Below are 18697 nucleotides of genomic sequence, written 5' to 3' on the forward strand. Positions count from 1 at the left end.
CCAACCTGTCCAAGTCACTCTGCATCCTCATAGCATACTCCTCACAGTTCACACTGCCGCCCAGCTTTGTGTCATCTGCAAATTTGCTAATGTTACTTTTAATCCCTTCATCTAAATCATTAATATATATTGTAAATAGCTGCAGTCCCAGCACCGAGCTTTGCGGTACTCCACTAGTCACTGCCTGCCATTCTGAAAGGGACCCGTTAATCCCTACTCTTTGTAAGAGTAATCCGTACTCTTTGTAAGATTGAAATGCAAAAGCAATATGACAGCTATTCCTGGTGGAAATGAATGAATGAATGAATGAAGGAAGGAACTAATGGGAGTGGGCATGCAATAAATCAGAATTAGAAGAGGATGTGAGATGGTAAACATGGTAGAAAGATTATTGTAGGGGTGGGTGAAATCAGAATGCATCTTTAATTGAAGGTGAAATGTTAGATTAGGAAATGAGAGTGAATTTCACTGCAGGAAATGTGTGGAAAATGTGAATGAATACCCATTAAAAATGGATTAGAGGTGATAGAAACATTGGAATTGTCAAGCATGGGTCTGAAGGAGATGCATTTGATGTTTCCAGCAGCAGTGTGGATGCTCATTAGGTTGGTGGTAAATGGGCCTGTGAATGTGTCATGTGCAAGTTTAAAGCTGAGCTCAAGTTCAAATGGAATAATAATGCTGGATATTGTCAGCGTTACACTGAGATGTTGGGAAAACTATTGCTCATCATCTCATCTATTTCCTCCAATTTTCTTCACATATCCTTACTCCCCAACATTGTTTTAGATCTTCCTGTATCCTCACTGAATGTTTTGCCTTCCTCTTCCCTTCGCACTCCACCACACTTCCCTGTCCCTTTTACGATTATCCTCATCGCTCCTCCGGATTTCTTCATGCTACAGCTTCTATACTTATTTTCCACTCTGCCACCCTTTGGTTTAGTCGCCTCCTCTGGTGCCCCTCCCCCTATCTTTGCCACCTTACACCTCCCTTTATTCCACATGCACATTGTAACCATGTCTCCTCCAAAATACCATATCTCTGAAGTTACCCATGTATTTTCGGTTCGGATGCTCCTGTTTATATAGAATTGCTTATCTCTTCCTCGTCACAATTTCCTTTCTATCTCTCCTTATCTATTTCTATAGTTCCTCCCTTATCTATCTCCCCTCCCCTTTGCCCACAATCCTTTGACACTTTGTATAAAGGAATATTTCCCGTGCAGGCGGCGTAATGTTTTCAGAATGACTGTCATTTATCTGGTGATTGCGGCGCTCCTTGTGCCTATCATGGCCTCGTCTTCTGCTGTGAGTATCACTCCGTAAGTACGTACCCTGGTGTACTCTTCTGAAAACCGCAATAACAAATGATGATAGACACCAAAAGCTGGAGTAACTCAGCGGGACAGGCAGCATCTCTGGAGAGAAGGAATTGGGTGACGTTTCGGGGCAAGTGTGTAAGGGAGTGTGTGAGTGTGTATGTGAGTTTGTGAGTGTGTGTGTGTGTGTGTGTGTGTGTGTGAATGTGAGTGTGTGTGAGTGTATGTGTGTGTGTGTGAGTGCGTGTGTGTGTGTGTCTGCGTGTGTTTGTGAGTGAGTCTGTGTGTGTGTATAAGTCTGTGTGTGTGTGTGTGTGTGAGTGTATGTGTGTGTGTGAGTGAGTATGTGTATGTGTGAGTGAGTGTGTATGAGTGAGTTTGTGTGAGTGTGTGTGTGTGTGAGGTGGAGGGTGTGTGTGTGTGTGTGTATATTGGAATTGGTGGAGGTGGAATATTGCTTTGGGGGACCAACCCTCCCGTGTGAAGCTGGTACCCAACGGGTCCCACTTAGTCTAGTTAGAAAACTAAATGTTATAAGCTAAGGCATATCCATGATGGCTTTATTAAACTCCAATCCAGAGAACCCATGTTCTTTAAAAACCCATATGGAATAAATGAACTTCTGCTGAGATGGCAGAATTATCCTTTGCAGACGTGACATCTGACCACAATACCACAATAAGACACAACAGAGGAACTTCACAGCATTGAAAAGACTTGACATTTAGAAATCAGGAGCCGCCAAAAAGTTTTACAGCTGATAAAAGTACTTTTGAGATTTACTCACGCATATAAAATATGGAGAAAGGAGAACTACCGTCTAATATTGCTTAGTAAAGTAACCGCAGTGAGATAATGTTCGTCATATATTAAAGGCAACGCCTGTGCAAATAGTTGCGATTGTGATTACCGCATATTCTGAAATTTGATTTCTTCTCCATCAACTCCCTTCTATACATCTTCATCTTTTGTAAAATTTTCCTCTTTTGATGTTACATACCTTTCCTTGTCTTGAACAATTCTTCCCATGAAGCTTCTACTGATTCTGCTTCCTCTCCCACTTCTTCCCTCTTTTAACCCGCATTCCTTATATTAATTTATCTATGACATTTCTCACCATCTTACTCTTTCTTCTGTATCTTTTGTATGCCTTTGCCAAAAATCTTCATTAATTTCTCTTCAAAATCTTGGTCTCTTTGTGCATATCTTACATTTTCTTAGCTCTAACATTTTTTTTTGCCTTAATCTTAATAAACCCAAACTTTTCAGCTTATCTTATGCATATATTGACATGGAGGAAGCTATTTGGCCCATTAGATCCACACCAGGTCCTGGGAACAGTCACTTTTTGCCCCTCATTTCCCTCTCCTCTTGAAAATTGTTCTCTCTCATGTCCAGCAATTCCTCTTTTATCATTTTTCCATTTATCTACACGATATGGCCAATTAACCCACCAGCAAAGCTGGAGAAAACTCAATGATCATGCGAATGTGCAAACTGCACTGGTAGTACTCAAGGTGAGGAACAAATCCAGGTTCTCGGAACTCTGAGACAGTAATACTGACTGCTGGGCCAGTGTCACTGGCCACTCATTTTCAGTAAGTGAATGAAGATAAGTAAGGCAAGGCAAGGCAAGGCAACTTTATTTATATAGTACATTTCATACACGAGGCAGACTCAAAGTGCTTCACATAAAAACATGTCATACAATAAAATGAAATAATAAAATGAAATAAAATAGAACTAAAAGAAAAGAAAAGCAAAATTAAAAATGCATTATAAAAAGTGCAAAAGTTAAAAGTGCAATGTAGTTAAGATTTAGCTGAAAGCTAAAGTAAACATAAAAGTTTTCAGTCTTGTTTTAAAAGTGGTCAAAGTTGAGGCAAGTCTTAAATCTTCAGGAAGTTTATTCCAGCTATTTGTTGCATAATAACTAAATCTTGCTTTCCCATGTTTTGTATTTACTCTGGGAATCACTAACAGATTGGTTTCAGAAGATCTTAGCGGTCTAGAAGGCTTATATAGTGGAAGCATGTCAGTGATATACTTTGGTCCTAAACCATGTAGTGATTTATAGGTGAGCAGCAGGATTTTAAAATCAATTCTCTGACATACAGGGATCCAATGTAAGGATTTAAGAATTGGTGTAATGTGTTCAAATTTTTTGGTCTTTGTTAGAACTCTAGCAACAGCGTTCTGAACAAGCTGTAGTAGCCTGACAGTTTTTTTTCGGAAGACCTGCAAGGAGATTTGAAAAAGTTCATGAAGACATGAGGCATATAAAGATTTGCAAAAAGACAATGGACAATAGGTGCAGGAGTAGGCCATTTGGCCCTTCGAGCCAGCACCGCCATTCAATGTGATCATAGAAACATAGAACATAGAAAATAGGTGCAGGAGTGGGCCATTCGACCCTTCGAGCCTGCACCGCCATTCAATATGATCATGGCTGATCATCCAACTCAGTATCCTGTACCTGCCTTCTCCCTATACCCCCTGATCCCTTTAGCCACAAGGGCCACATCTAACTCCCTCTTAAATATAGCCAATGAGCTGGCCTCAACTACCTTCTGTGGCAGAGAATTCCACAGATTCACCACTCTCTGTGTGAAAAATGTTTTTCTCATCTCGGTCCTAAAAGACTTCCCCCTTATCCTTAAACTGTGACCCCTGGCTGATTATCCACAATCAGTACCCCGTTCCTGCCTTCTCCCCATATCCCTTGACTCGGCTATCTTTAAGAGCTCAATCTAATTCTCTTGAAACCATCCAGAGAACCGGCCTCCACTGCCCTCTGAGGCAAAGAATTCCACAGACTCACAACTTTCTGTGTGAAAAAATATTTCCTCATCTCCGTTCTAAATGGCTGGCACATTCTTAAACTGTAGCCCCTGGTTGTGGACTCCCCCAACATTGGGAACATGTTTCCTGCCTCTAGCTTGTCCAAACCCTTAATAATCTTATATGTTTCTATAAGATACCCTCTCATCCTTCTAAACACCAGAGTATACAAGCCCAAACGCTCCATTCTCTCAGCATATGACAAGCAAGGAATGAATGGGAGTGGGCATGCAATAAATCAGAATTAGAAGAGGATGTGAGATGGTAAACATGGCAGAAAGATTATTGTAGGGGTGGGTGAAATCAGAATGCATCTTTAATTGAAGGTGTAATGTTACATTAGGAAATGAAAGTGAATTTCACTGCAGGAAATGTGTGGAAAATATGAATACCCATTCAAAATGGATTAGAGGCTATAGAAGCATTGGAATTGTCAAGCATGGGTCTGACGGAGATGCATTTGATGTTTCCAGCAGCGGTGTGGATTAGGTTGGTGGTAAATGGGCTTGTGAATGTGTCATGTGCTAGTTTAAAGCTGAGCTCAAGATCAAATGGAATAATAATGCTGGATATTGTCAGCGTTACACTGAGATGTTGGGGAAACTCTATTGCTCGTCATCTCATCTATTTCCTCCAATTTTCTTCACACATCCTTACTCCCCAACATTGTTTTAGATCTTCCTGTATCCTCACTGAATGTTTTGTCTTCCTCTTCCCTTCCCACTCCACCACACTTCCCTGTTCCTTTTACGAATATCCTCAACGCCCCACCGGACTTCTTCATGCTACAGTTTATATTAAACTGCACTCTGCCACCCTTTGGTTTAGTCGCCTCCTCTGGTGCCCCTCCCCTATCTCTGCCACCTTACACCTCCCTTTGTTCCACATGCACATTGTAACCATGTCCCCTCCGAAATACCATATCTCTAAAGTATTTTCGGTTCGGATGCTCCTGTTAATATGGAATTGCTTATCTCTTCCTCGTCACAATTTCCTTTCTATCGCTCCGCGCTATAGTTCCTCCCTTATCCATCTCCCCTCCCCTTTGTCCACACCCCTTTGACACTTTGTATAAAGGAATATTTCCCGTGCAGGCTGCGTAAAGTTTCAGAATGACTGTCATTTATCTGGTGATTGCGGCGCTCCTTGTGTTTATCACGGCCTCGTCTTCTGCTGTGAGTATCACTCCGTAAGTACATACCCTGATGTACTCTTCTTAAAACCGCAATAACAAACGATGATAGACACCAAAAGCTGGAGTAACTCAGCGGGACAGGCAGAATCTCTGGAGAGAAGGAATGGGTGATGTTTCGGGGCACCCATTCCTTATCTCCAGAGATGCTGCCTGTCCTACTGAGTTATTCCAGCTTTTTGGGTCTATCTTCGGTTTAAACCAGCATCTGCTGTTTCTTCTAACACATAACAAACCATGATAGAAACAAAAAGCTGGAGTAACTCAGCGGGAAGGGCAGCATCTCTGGAGAGAAGGAATGGGTGACGTTTCGGGTCGAGACCCTTCATCGAACTGGTTTTACCTTTTCGACCCATTTTCAGTCTGCTTTTCACATCCATTCTTCATTCTCATCTCCTCCTCCCTCACCTCCTCAGGCATCCTTCTGTTGTCTTCTCGCAATTCCACTCCTTCCCTCCCCTCGCATCATCCCCTCTCCCATTTACCAACTGTTGCGCCGTTTGCTTTGGTTCGCGTCCCCTGCCTTGAGCGGGGGAAACCCACATCAAATATGTTATGTGGAATGAAAAGTTCCCGTTCCAGAGCCACCAAGACATCACGGATGGGGCTTGGGAAGAGGCGATGGATGTCCTACCACTGCAGACATGATAAACAGTGCGTGTCTGACCCAGGGTCAGCCCCACACATGTAAGGGGGGGGATCTTCCACATTAAAAAAATGCACTTCGACAGCAGAATTTGTAAAGAACATTTGTCAAAACGGAAAGGTATTTTACCTCGTTTTGAGTGTAATTTGGTGAATATGGAGATTTCCTCTCATGATTGCACCAACCGAATATTTGACGGGGCCATTTATGAAAGTTCAGTTTCTTAAATAGTTAAATTTCTTAAATACTTAGTTGAGGTGAATAATATTATGAGAACAGGACCTGTTTCGCTTAACAAAGAGTGTAGGAAGGAACTGCAGATAGTGGTTTAAACTGCAGATGGACACTAAAAGCTGGAATAACTCAGCAGTATAGGCAGCATCTCTGGAGAGCAAGAATAGGTGATGTTTCGGGTCGAGACCTTCAGACTGAAGAGGTTGAAAGCCCGCCATAAAACACAATGACTAGAGATGTGTGCTATCCAACTAAGGGCAGAAATCAGAATCATGTGCTCATCTTTATTGAGGCAACACCATAATAAATATATTACAGAAACATTTTTTTAATGGGGTGGCACATCGGTAGAGTTGATGCCTTGCAGAACCACAGACCCAGATTTGATCCTGACTACGGGTGCTGTCTGTACAGTATTTCTACATTCTCTTCATGACCGGTTTTCTCTGGATATTCCAGTTTCTCCCACATCCGAAAGAAGTGCAGGTTTGTAGGTTAATAGGCTTCTGTAAATTGTCCCTGGCATGTAGGATACAACTGGTGTATGGTAGATTGCTGGTCGATGTGGACTTGGTGTGCCGAAGGGCCTCTTTCCATATATATGTTTTACATATATATCTTAATTTCATTGAACCATATACGGTAGAATATGTGGCATTATTTTCGTCTTGTTTCTATAGTCAAAGGGAAAGGTTGATTGATTTATTTGTGCAGAACAGTGATGGAAGTCTGAATCCTCTTGCCTTGTTTCTATGTTTTTGTTTCTCTATATGTATGCATAACAGCATGAATTATAATCTGATTTCCATACATGAATATACTAGGTTCATTCATGTGCTGCACCTGTTGATCAGAGCCTGGCTCTACTGTGGAATGTCATTAAGAATGTAATTTAGCCTAAATTTATTCATACCTAATCCAATTTGAAGCATAAATGTTGCATTCAAGTGTAAGTTAAAGAACTTGATATGCAGAAGATTGCACAATTTCAAGCTGAAAAATGCAGTCGAGCGTGGCCAATGAGATAAGGGGCTAGAAAGCTGCGCTTATTTATTTATTTATTAATTGCCAGTGCTAGTGTCGAGTTATCGACTTAATACATTATTTTGAAATGGAGGGCAAGGAAAATGACTGAAGGGTTGTTTAGAGACTACAGTGCGTTGTGACAGCATATGTAAGGAAGGCCTATGACAGTGTCAAAAATATTATACACCTTGCAGGGCTCTCACTTAATTTTTTTTCTCTGTTGTCAGCCGGGAAACATTGACAGCTTATTAAGTTGCAAAATAACAGTTTAGGTGGTCATTTAAGACAGCTTGCATGACGCGTGCGATAATGTGCTCGGACGTAGTGCGTAGTTACCAGTCGGAATTATGCTCAATGAAGCATTCACATATTATTTCTGCTTTAAATAAAGTCACAAACTAAACATATTCACCAAATCAAGACATGATGTATACCACAATGACATGCAGCAAAATTATAATACAGTATCTCAACTCTTTTTACACGTTGCAATAAATGCAATTTCTATTATTTCTTTCCACTTCCAAACAAAAATGAGGTTGAATTATTCAGCGTATGATCAACCTCGGTGAGACCAAGCGCAGGCTTGGCGATTGCTTCGCACAACACCTCCACTCAGTTCGCAATAACCAACCTGATCTCCCGGTCGCTCAATACTTCAACTCCCCCTTCCATTCCGAATCCGACCTTCTATCCTGGGCCTCTTCCATGGCCAGAGTGAGGCCCACCGCACAGCGGAGGAGCAGCACCTCATATTTGCTTGGGTAGTTTACACCCCAGCGGTATGAACATTAGCTTCTCTAATTTCAGGTAGTCCTTGTTTTCTCCCTCCTTCCCCTCCCATTCACAGCACTCCCACAGCCTACTGTCTCTGCCTCTTACTTTCTTTTTCGTGTCCCCCCCGACATCAATCTGAAGACCCGAAACGTCGCCTATTCCTTCGCTCCATAGATGCTGCCTTACCCGCTGATTTTCTCCAGCTTTTTTGTCTACCAATGTGATCCCACCACTGGCCACATCTTCCCATCTCCTCCCCTGTTGGCTTTCCGCAGAGACCGCTCCCTCCGCAACTCCCTGGCCAATTCGTCCCTTCCCACCCAAAACATCCCCTCCTCTGGCACTTTCCCTTGCAACCGCAGGAAATGCTACACTTGTCGCTTTACCTCCCCCCTTGACTCCATTCAAGGAACTAAGCAGTCTTTCCAGGTGCGGCAGAGGTTCACCTGCAACTCCTCCCACCTCACCTATTACATCCGCTGCCCTAGGTGTCAGCTGCTCTACATCAGTGAGACCAAGCGTAGTCTTGGCGATCGCTTCGCCTAACACTTCCGCTCGGTTCGCAATAACCAACCTGATCTTCCAGTGGCACTTCAACTCCCCCTCCCATTCCGAATCCGACCTTTCTGTCCAGGGCCCCTTCCATGGCCAGAGTGAGGTCCACCGTAAATTGGAGGAGCAGCACCTCATATTTCGCTTGGGCAGTTTACACCCCAGTGGTATGAACATTGACTTCTTCAATTTCAGGTATCCCTGCTTTCTCCTCCTCTTCCCAGCTCTCCCTCAGCCCCACTGTCTCTGCCTCTTCCTTTCTTCTTCCCGTCCCCCCTCACATCAGTCTGAAGAAGGGTCTCAACCTGAAACGTCACCTATTTCCTTCGCTCCATAGATGCTGCCTCACCCGCTGAGTTTCTCCAGCATTTTTGTCTACCCATTTACACAAGTTCTGGTATCCTACTTTCCTCACCCACTCCCTACACATTAGGGGCAATTTTACAGAGACAAGTTAACCTACAAAGCCAATGCGTCTTTGGGATGTGGGAGGAAACCCACACGCTTGCAGGGTGAATGTGCAAATTCAACACAGACAGTGCCAGAGGACAGGATCGAACACAGATCGCTGGCGTGTGAGGCAGCAAGTCTACCAGCTGTGCCACTATATTTTGTTTTCCAACACACACAAAATTATACGTCGATAACTTTGGTTACTAAAAAAATGAAAATATCAATTTTCAGTCTTAAATCTCCAAGTGACGCTATGTCCCCCTTTACAGCTACTGTATGTTTTAATTCAGTTCAAGACTATGGGGCAGTACATTGGCCATAAAGTGACTGCCTAAAAGTGCTAGAGACCCGGAATTGATCCTGAATATGGATGCTGTCTGTATGGAGTTTGCTCCTTTTCCCTTTGATCGAATGGGTTTTCTCCGGGTGCTCTTGTTTCCTTCCACATTCCAAAGGTGTGCAGGAATCTATTTCAGACCTAACCCAAAACATAATATTTTTCTTTTGTCCAGAGATTCAGTCTGACAGCTTTTTGTGTCTATCATCAGTTTAAACCAGCATCTGCAGTTCCTTCCTACACACAATACTATACGATACAACTTTATTAATCCCAGGAGGGAAATTGTGTGTGTGTGTGTGTGTGGGTATATATATATATTATATATACACACACACACACATATATATATTTATATAGTAAAATATTCATATATAAATATACATTTTTTTTTCTCGTTTATAACATTGTTTCCAGAGTACTATGTTTACATATTCTGTTGTGCTGCTGCAAGTAAGGATTTCATTGTTCTACGTGGGACGTGAAAGAATAAAACACTCTTGACTTACTCCGCAAATGTGTGGGATAGAACTAGTGTATGGGTGATCTGTGGTAAGCATGGACTCGGTGGACCAAAGGGCGCTGTATCTTTAAATTAAACTAAAAACACTAAAACCAGAGGGAGTCTAAACAAGGGTCTCTACCCGAAACATCACCCAATTTCTTCTATCCTGAGATGCTGGCTGCTCCATGGAGTTCCCCTGCACAATTAAAGCATGGAATAGTCTTCACCCTATTACTGTAGTTACCCAACCAGACGCAACTAAATTTAAGGCAGCTCTTTTTTCCGCAAGAACCCTTTTCTGATTAAGTCCAAGTCAAGAATCAAGAGTTTTATTGTCGTGTCCCAGAGAGAACAATGACATTCTTGCTTTCTGCAGCACAACAGAATATGTAAACATAATACAGAACAGGAGATAAAAGTTCAGTGTGTTTATATACCATAGACCATATATATACACAATAAATAAACAGATAAAATGCAATAGGCTGTTATTGTCCAGCCCTCCACCACCTCCAGTTTAAATTACATTTAGAATATATTTGGAGGACCAGGAAACCAGAAGCAAGAGTTACTCCAGGGAGTTACTCCAGCTCCAGGGTCAGGGAATGATTCTGCGTTGGTTTTCAGCGGTCGCGCCGAGGCGACGACCAGACAGCAATGGCGGCCAGATCTCCCACAATTCAAAGTCCAGCTAATTCCCAAGGATATCAAGGGAGAAATCAGGTTACAAATATTTAAAATGTTCCATTTGTTAGCAATACAATTATATTGTTTCATTAAATTGTTACCTAAAGAATGGGTGGTTAATCCAAAGGAATTGATAATGATCTTTAATCTTTTGTTCATGAATTTGCCCCTTTGGTTTTCATGAGTGTTGGGACAAAATTAGTTTCTGGATGATAATATCACTTTAGGGGTTTACTGCCATACCGTGGGGAGAAATCCAAGTGTAATATTAAGAGACTAGATATATTGTTTTACAGGAGACAGAACACCAAAAGCAGCGCTTTCATGGAGTGCAGAAGAACGGGAATCAATGTGTCTGCACAGTGCGTTTTGCTGAATGGGAGTTTCCAGTTGAAAGATTTAAAGAGCTCCAAGATCTGTCACAGAACTGTTCGAGTTCACTGAATGAAAGATTATCCGAGGTGAGCAAGTAACATGTACATTTTTGCATACTCCAACAGGAACCTTATTTTGGGAGTGGTTACCATTCATTGAATCTTGCCTACTATACTGCTTAAATCCAGACATCACTTCTCAAAGGAAGTGTGGTTTATGAATTGGGGACATAAGAGACCGTAGATGCTAAAATCTTGAACAAAATAATTTGCTGGAGGAACTCAGTGGGTCAGGCAGCATATATGGAAGAAAATGGACAGATGACATTGTCCATTTTATCCCACAGATACTGCCTGACCTGCTGACTTCCTCCAGCAGGTTGATGATTGTGGTTTATGGATTTTTGAGGCATTACAGTGGTGCATGTAACTTATTCAAGCAGGCATGGCTCAACATGGGCAACTCTACGCTCATCCTATATTCCATTGTTGCCATTAATTGAGGTGCTGGTAAAGAGTTGTCCATGACTGAGAGACTGCCGTCTATTAGCAGCCTTCCACCCGTCAGGGAGAGGGAAGGAATGGAAGAACAGGGGAAGGCAAAGGAAGACAGGCATTCAAGAAATACACCAGGATAGATGGGTGAAAATTGTATGATTCGCTTTGATATGTCAAATAGTCTTGGTTTGTAATGTTTATTGTGGCTTTAACTCTTGCACTGGTGTCAAAAGGCATTGTGATAGCCAGTAACAGAATGAAGGGAACAGAAAGCAGAAACATGGGAATGTTGCCTCAGAAGCTCTGAGCAGAGCCATTGTCTGTATGTTGAAAAGGGCCTTTTGTCCCATTGAGAGAATGCTGACCATGAAGCATCCTTTTACACAAATCCCATCATATTCTCATGAAGTTCTCATCAACATCCAGATTCTACCATTCTCCAACATACCAGGGGAAATTCACAGTGGCCAGTATCAATGTACTAACCTGCATGACTTTGTGATGCTGGAGGAAACCAGGGCACCTGGAGGAAATCCATGCAGTGACAGGAAGAATGGGCAAAGTTCACATATATAGCACCAGAGGTCAGGGTCGCACCATGGTCACCGTAGTTGTGAGGCAGCTGCACTGCTAGCTGTGTCGTTGTGCTCATTCTATCTGCTCACACATCCTGACACTGAGATACACAAACCTATCGCCCATTTACCAGGAAAACAAGAATCAGGAATGAAGATCCCCTCATCCAGTCAGAAAGACAACAAATGCTATTCAAACCGCAAAGCTCATTTGCCCATTTGCCAGAAAAATCAATAAAACTGCAGAAGATGGAAATCTGAAATAAAAATGGGAAATGTAGGAAACACTCAGCAGGTCAAGCAACATCATGGGAATAGAGATACAGTTCACATTTCAACTAAAAGGTAGTTCATTAGAATAGAACAAAACATAAGCACCGTTACTCAATCATCCAATATGCAAGATGCAAACACAAACAACTGAAAATTTGAGTCAGGCCTATGGCTTAAAATACAGAAAGAACTTGCTAGGCAGGGATGAGGTAAAATAGCTGGTTTTGTGTTCTCCCTTGATTCCATGTAGGAAATGAGTGAGAATAAGAGTACAAGTAGTTGGTTTAGATGAAAAAGTAAACCAGGGTGTTGGAAAGGGATTTGATGTCACTAGCTTTTTTGAAAAGTGGGACAGAGCTCACTCACAATGAAATTCCTGGAGCAAAGAGCTCTATGAGGCACTGGGAAGAAGGCAATGGGGCACCAACTTAAAGTAACCCTAGGACAGGGCAACAAGGTTCCATATCAGTGAGACCCCAGAAAGAGGTCCAGGAGGCTCTGGAAGCAAGAGGAATAAAGTCCCCCTTGCAATGATGTCTGACTGGCTTTTTGGATGGCTCATCAGTCATTACATAGATATACTAAATATATCTGATGTAACACTATTTATTATTCGATTGGTGTTTTTTATCAACTTACTTAACCTCTTCAGCTACGTCTAAACTAAACGGTTGAACCCTGGCATATTATCTAATTGAACTCTGTGTCAGAACATTTTTCTCTTTCTAAGACACTTCTATTCCTTGCATTCTGAGATTTCCAATATGAGACTTGCCAATGACAAGAGACATTGTATTTTAATCCATCTCTCTTCACATGCGTTCCCTATAACCTGGCGACTGGGGTCTTCCTTGTGCCTTCTGCTACTTTCTTTAAACTGTGCTGTCGTTTTCAAGATAACAGCGATTAACTTCAAGATCCAAGTGTTCCTTGAAGAAATGCAGAATGAGACTGCTCGACTTAAACAGTTTGAGGCAATGCAGAAACAGAGGCTGTACCATCCACTTAACTTCTGGCCGCTTCGTTGGGACCTGAAACGACTACAGTCAGAGATTGCAAAGGTGCAGAATGTTTCCTTGCCAAATACTAAGGCACTTCAAACGATCTCCTCTGAGGTGAGATTAATTAGATTTATTTATATACTTAAAATTGCCACATTTTCTGCCTGTGATCAAGCCGCGTAGATGCAAGAAGTAAGGCGAAACAAGAGACTGCAGATTTAGTTTTTAATTTTAGAGATACAGCACAGAAACAGGCCCTTCGGCCCACTGAGTCGGTGCCGATCCCCATACGCTAACACTATCTTACACCCACTAGCAACAATTTACAGTTTTATCAAGCCAATTAGCCTACAAACCTGTATGTCTGAGGAGTGTGGGAGGAAACCAGTGTTCCTGAACATAACCCACGTGGGTCATGGGGAGAATGTACAAACTCCATACTCCATACAGAACCCCTGGTCAGGATCAAATCAGTATTTAAATATCAGAGTGGGTTCCAGACCACACCTTGTTCGTTCAACTATTCGCACTTTGAACACCTCGCATTTCATTGGCAAGCCTGGATAATCAGATGAACCGTTACCTCTAATATAAAAACAGGCTATTCTTTAATCCATGAAACAAAAAGGTGAAATATCAGCTTTCCTAATAAACAGAGCAGTTAATATCCTTAATAATAGAGCATGCTTATTGTCATAAATAATACAGCAGCTGAAAATTATAATTCCAATAACCAAATAATAAATAAGCTGCTTATGATCCCAAACACCTTATAAATCATCTCTAATCACAAATAAACTGTCCATTAACCCCAAGAAAATATGAACAACTTATCTATTTATATACTTATAGAACTCTTGGATGTGTGTGTGTATAATCATACTGTTCGAAAACACAATGCACTAATGGTGAAGTTTTTACATATTCCGATAGAGATTTATGCCGTGAAGTCAAAAATCGCCTTATCTGAATATTTCATGCATTATTTTTCTCGAGTTATTTATGAAAATGTTCACAAATTTCAAATAACCTAGAAATTGAAAACCACTGGCTTTGGCTGATGACGTGATCATATCACAATGGCTGCACGTTGTGGTCTCGCGCTGCGAGTCATTTGGGCGCCGTCCGCCCCGCTCGCCAAGTTCAAGTCCGCCCTCTCCCACTCTCCCCCCCCCTCCCCTCTCTCTCCCCCCTCTCTCTCTCCTGCCGACCACTCCCCCGTATTCAGGCCCTGGAGCCCAAAGATCTTAGAGCAGAGCTCTGCTCTAAGATCTTTGCTGGAGCCTGAAGCCTGGAACCGGGAGTCTGAAGCCTGCAGCCTGAAGGCGATAGCGGGAGCGTTCGGGAACCAGCCCTCCTCTGTGTCGATCGCTCCCCCCCACCACCCCGGCTCTGGATTGAAGCCGCTGAACACGCAGTCCTATGGTTGACGCGCGCCCCGCTCCCTTCCTCATCTCTCCCTCCTGCTCTTCCCCCACCTTTCCACCCCCCTCTTCCCCCCCTCATTCTCCCCACTCTTCCCCCCTTTCTTTCTCCCCTCTTCCCACCCCCTCTTCCCCCTCTCCTCAACCCCTCTCCCCCTCCCCCATTTCCTCCTCCTCTTCCCACCCCTATTTCCCCCCTCTCTTTCTTTCTCCCCCCCTCTTTCCACCACCCCCTCCCCCCCTCTTCCCCTCTTACCTGTCTCTGCCCTCTCTCTCTTTCCGTCTCTGCCCTCTCTCTGTCTCTGCTCCCTCTCTCTTTCTCTCCCTGTCTCTGCCCTCTCTCCCTGTCTCTGCCCTCTCTCTCCCTGTCTCTGCCCTCACTCTCTCCCTGTCTCTGCCTTTTCTCTCTCTCTCTCCGTCTCTGCCCTCTCTCTCTCTCTGCCCTCTCTCTCTCCCTGTCTCTGCCCTGTCTCTCTATGCCCTTCTTCTCTACCCCCCCCCCCTCTCTTGCCGTGCCTGTGCAGTTGGGGGCTATGCATGAGTGGATAGGGAGGGGGATTGGGTAACAGAAGCGAGTGAATAATATTAATATAATATCAAGGGGGGGGGGGTTAGTGTGTATGTGTGTGGGGGTGGTTAGTTTTTGTGTGTGGGGGGTGGTAGTGTGTGTGTGTGGGGAGTGGTTAGTGTGTGTGACACTGCAGCCCCCCCCCAGCCCCCGCAACAGCGCATTGATGGGACGGGACCCAACGGGTTCCACTTGGTTTAGTTATTGCTAATAATAAACAGGCAGACAACATCCAGTACATTACACATAATTGGATATGCACTTCATTAATAATAAATCTATTTATTGCACTCATTAATAAAACAGACAATTCACTATCCAGAAAAATTAACAGCCCACCCATCATCACTAATAATGAATTACCTGCTCATTATGAATAGTCTGGTGATTAACCCAAGGAATAAGGAGATTATTTATTACTTCTAATAATGATGTTAATAATAACTACATTCACCATCCCTCAATTCATTAACCCTAATAATACTTTGTTCATCACACTAAAATCGGCGCTGAAGGGTCTGTTTCCACACTGTATAACTATCACATATAAATAGTTCATTCATTAATACTAATAATAAATGGACAGGTTAATAACTCTGATAATAAGCAGTTGATCACACTAAATAGAACTACTCATAATTCTTAATAATAAATTAACAATACATTATGAACAGTGAATGCATTAAGTCCATTACTGGTATTACTAATGTAAACTGTCTTTTACCCTTTATAATGAATTCACCATCTAATTAATGTAATTTTTCATCTAGCTGAACAATTCCTATGTCAGTGTGCTAAACTTGCAACTGTATGATAAACATAACTTACTGAACATGAAAGACCGCTTGAAGAAAATAAAGAACCGACTGGAGAGCTTTTCTGTCTATGGCAATGTGAAAATTGGTGAGATTACATTTATCAAATTCACTTTCTACCACACCTTTTTGTTACTCAAGGTGTTTTATTTCTGAACCGGGTAATCTGGAATGCATAGAGCTGCTAGCACATGGTTAATTGAACTGCTCCTAGGAAGGGGAAGGAATCACTTGTGAATGATAAGGGAGATGATGTGGGTTTGAATCTGGGGAAATATTATGATTGCAAGGGAAGTCTAATGACTGCAAGTAAGTGTAATTAAACGTTCACGGGCAGTGATTAATAAGAATGATGTGAAGGATATTTAGGTTAAGGAAATCGATTGGTTTAATTGGAATGATAGGGTGAGATCAGTAGGTGAAGAAGACGGGTTTATTTTCTTTGTTGATTGATTAAAGAAAACATTTTCAAAATAATTTTGAGAAAATTAAATATGAATAATTATCTTTCTTACAGGAAATTGTTCTGGAGGAATGTTACGTAACGTCACTAGGCCTTTAATAGCACAACTCAACCCCTATGGTTCATCATACCCTTACGGAGCCTGGGGCATGGATTCAATGCCCGGAAGCCCGGAATTGTACTGGGTTATGGCACTATTGTCTTCTAACATCTATGGAAATTCAATACGAACTTACTCCTCTTACAAAACCTTTCTCATGTCAAACACTCATGTAGATTTTACAGTGGAATCATCCTACACCACACCCAATGCGATCCAGGGTCCTGGTGTTGTGCTTTATAATGGTTCTTTGTATTATAACTGTTATAAGTCTGGAGAAATGTGCAAATTTAATTTAAACACAAAGAATATTATTCATGTGAACCTACCCAATGCTGGCCATTCAAACAAATTCCCTTACTGTTACTATGATTGTTATGGTTACACAGATATAGATTTCTCAGTGGACGAAAATGGAATCTGGGTTATTTATGCCACTGAAGAGAATTACGGTAATATTGTACTGAGTAAAATAAACAGCAATAATTTGGCTGTATTACAGACCTGGAAAACAAAGCTCTTTAAGAAAGCAACATCCAATGCCTTTATGGTTTGTGGGGTGCTTTATGCCACGCGATATGTTAGCAAAAATGAGGAGGAGATATTTTATATGTTTGACACCGTCACCAATCAAGAGGCTAAAAATCTTAATATCCGCCTCATCAAATTCTCTCCAGATGTGGCAAGCCTTCATTACAACCCAGTCGATAGGAAGCTCTATCTTTTTAATGGTGGCTACATGTTATCCTATGGTGTCTTGTTTTCCTGAGAAATGCAGGCTAATAATTTTTTACAGCATATTTACTAAAACAATGATTTTATGCAATTAAAATATATTTGGTTGAAGTTCACCTAACAATCTAAGAATGCCCAAGATAAAATGAAATTTCAAATAATGGTTTGTTAGAGTCGAAGAGCCAGAACCTTGTGGAAAAAAGCATTTAAAACTACATTAAAAACATAAATTGTTGTCAGTGTTCAGCATGTAGAGAGAAAATTTGAACTGACTTTTCAGGTCAATTATCTTTCATCAGTATCAGTCTGCTTCTGTCTGTATTGATGCTGCCTGACCTCCTGAGTATTCATCGCATTTTCTGATTTGGTTTAGTTATCACATCTACTGCTTTATTTGTTTTTCATTACTGTAAATGACCATTTTCTCAGTATAAGATTCACAACTGTTGTAAAAGGGAGAGAAGAAAATAAATCTGGGCTTTTAAATTGAAGTCTGAAGAAGGGTCGCGACCCAAATCATCATTAATTCCTTCTCTCCAGAGATGTTGCCTGTCCCGCTGAGTTACTCCAGTTTTTTGTGTCTATCTTCGGTTTAAACCAGCATCTGCAGTTCCTTCCTACACTGTTAAATTGATTACCTCATATTTGGATCTAACATATTTTACAGTTAATGAATTCTGAAAGAAGGTATTTTGCACCCAAGCCAATCAGTGCCTCAAGACAAAAAGAGCATTTTATAGCTAACTAGACCAAGTGGGACCCGTCCCCACAACGCACGGCTGTGGGGGGAGGGGGCGGCTTGCGGCGTCACACACACACACTAACCAACCCCACACACACTAACCGCCCCAATTGATATTATATTAATATTATTCATTCACTTCTTTTACCCCAGCCCCCGCCCTATCCACTCATGCATAGGCCCCAACTCGCAGGCATGGCTAGAGAGGGAGGGGGGTAGAGAGAGGGACACAGAGGTTCAGAGAAGGACAGAGGCACAGAGAGGGACGGAGGCACAGAGAGAGAGACAGAGGTACAGAGAGGGACACAGAGGCACACAGGGGGACACAGATGCACATAGGGGGACATATAGGCACACAGTGGGACACATAGGCACAGAGAGGGACACAGAGGCACAGAGAGGGATAGAGAGGCACACAGAGTCAGAGGGAGGGAGGGGTTAGGGAGAGAAGGGGGAGAGGGAGCGGGGGAGGAGAGAGGGAGGGGGGTAGAGTTTGAGGGGTTGGGGGGCGCGTCGTCAGAAGTGAAGGCTGGTTCCCGAAGGCAATAATCCCTCGTT

The 18697-nt window shown here is 42.3% G+C and overlaps 1 protein-coding gene across 2 annotated transcripts; it reads left to right on the plus strand.

Annotated features, from left to right (window-relative positions):
* The first annotated feature begins 1221 nt into the window (after nt 1-1221).
* Nucleotides 1222-18159, plus strand: LOC116982710 (olfactomedin-4-like). Of its 2 annotated transcripts, none has more exons than XM_033036089.1 (5): nt 1222-1310; nt 10868-11032; nt 13188-13406; nt 16055-16187; nt 16617-18159. In XM_033036089.1, exons 1-5 carry the CDS (start codon nt 1248-1250, stop codon nt 17429-17431), a joined length of 1395 nt encoding a protein of 464 aa, XP_032891980.1. In that variant the 5' UTR covers nt 1222-1247; the 3' UTR covers nt 17432-18159. The 2 variants fall into 2 exon arrangements, with proteins under 2 accessions (XP_032891980.1, XP_032891981.1); XM_033036090.1 differs by lacking the exon at nt 1222-1310 and adding an exon at nt 5234-5337.
* The last annotated feature ends 538 nt before the right edge of the window (nt 18160-18697 follow it).

Source organism: Amblyraja radiata, chromosome 17 (genome assembly GCF_010909765.2).
Source record: "Amblyraja radiata isolate CabotCenter1 chromosome 17, sAmbRad1.1.pri, whole genome shotgun sequence".
Classification (NCBI taxonomy): Eukaryota; Metazoa; Chordata; class Chondrichthyes; order Rajiformes; family Rajidae; genus Amblyraja; species Amblyraja radiata.

What these genes read in the sequence shown, in the direction of transcription:
- LOC116982710 (XM_033036089.1), top strand. Translation starts at nt 1,248, where the DNA reads ATGACTGTCATTTATCTGGTGATTGCGGCGCTCCTTGTGCCTATCATG. An exon ending in TGAATGAAAGATTATCCGAG is followed by an intron (nt 11,033 to 13,187) that starts GTGAGCAAGTAA and finishes GTCGTTTTCAAG; the next exon opens with ATAACAGCGATTAACTTCAA. An exon ending in CTATGGCAATGTGAAAATTG is followed by an intron (nt 16,188 to 16,616) that starts GTGAGATTACAT and finishes TCTTTCTTACAG; the next exon opens with GAAATTGTTCTGGAGGAATG.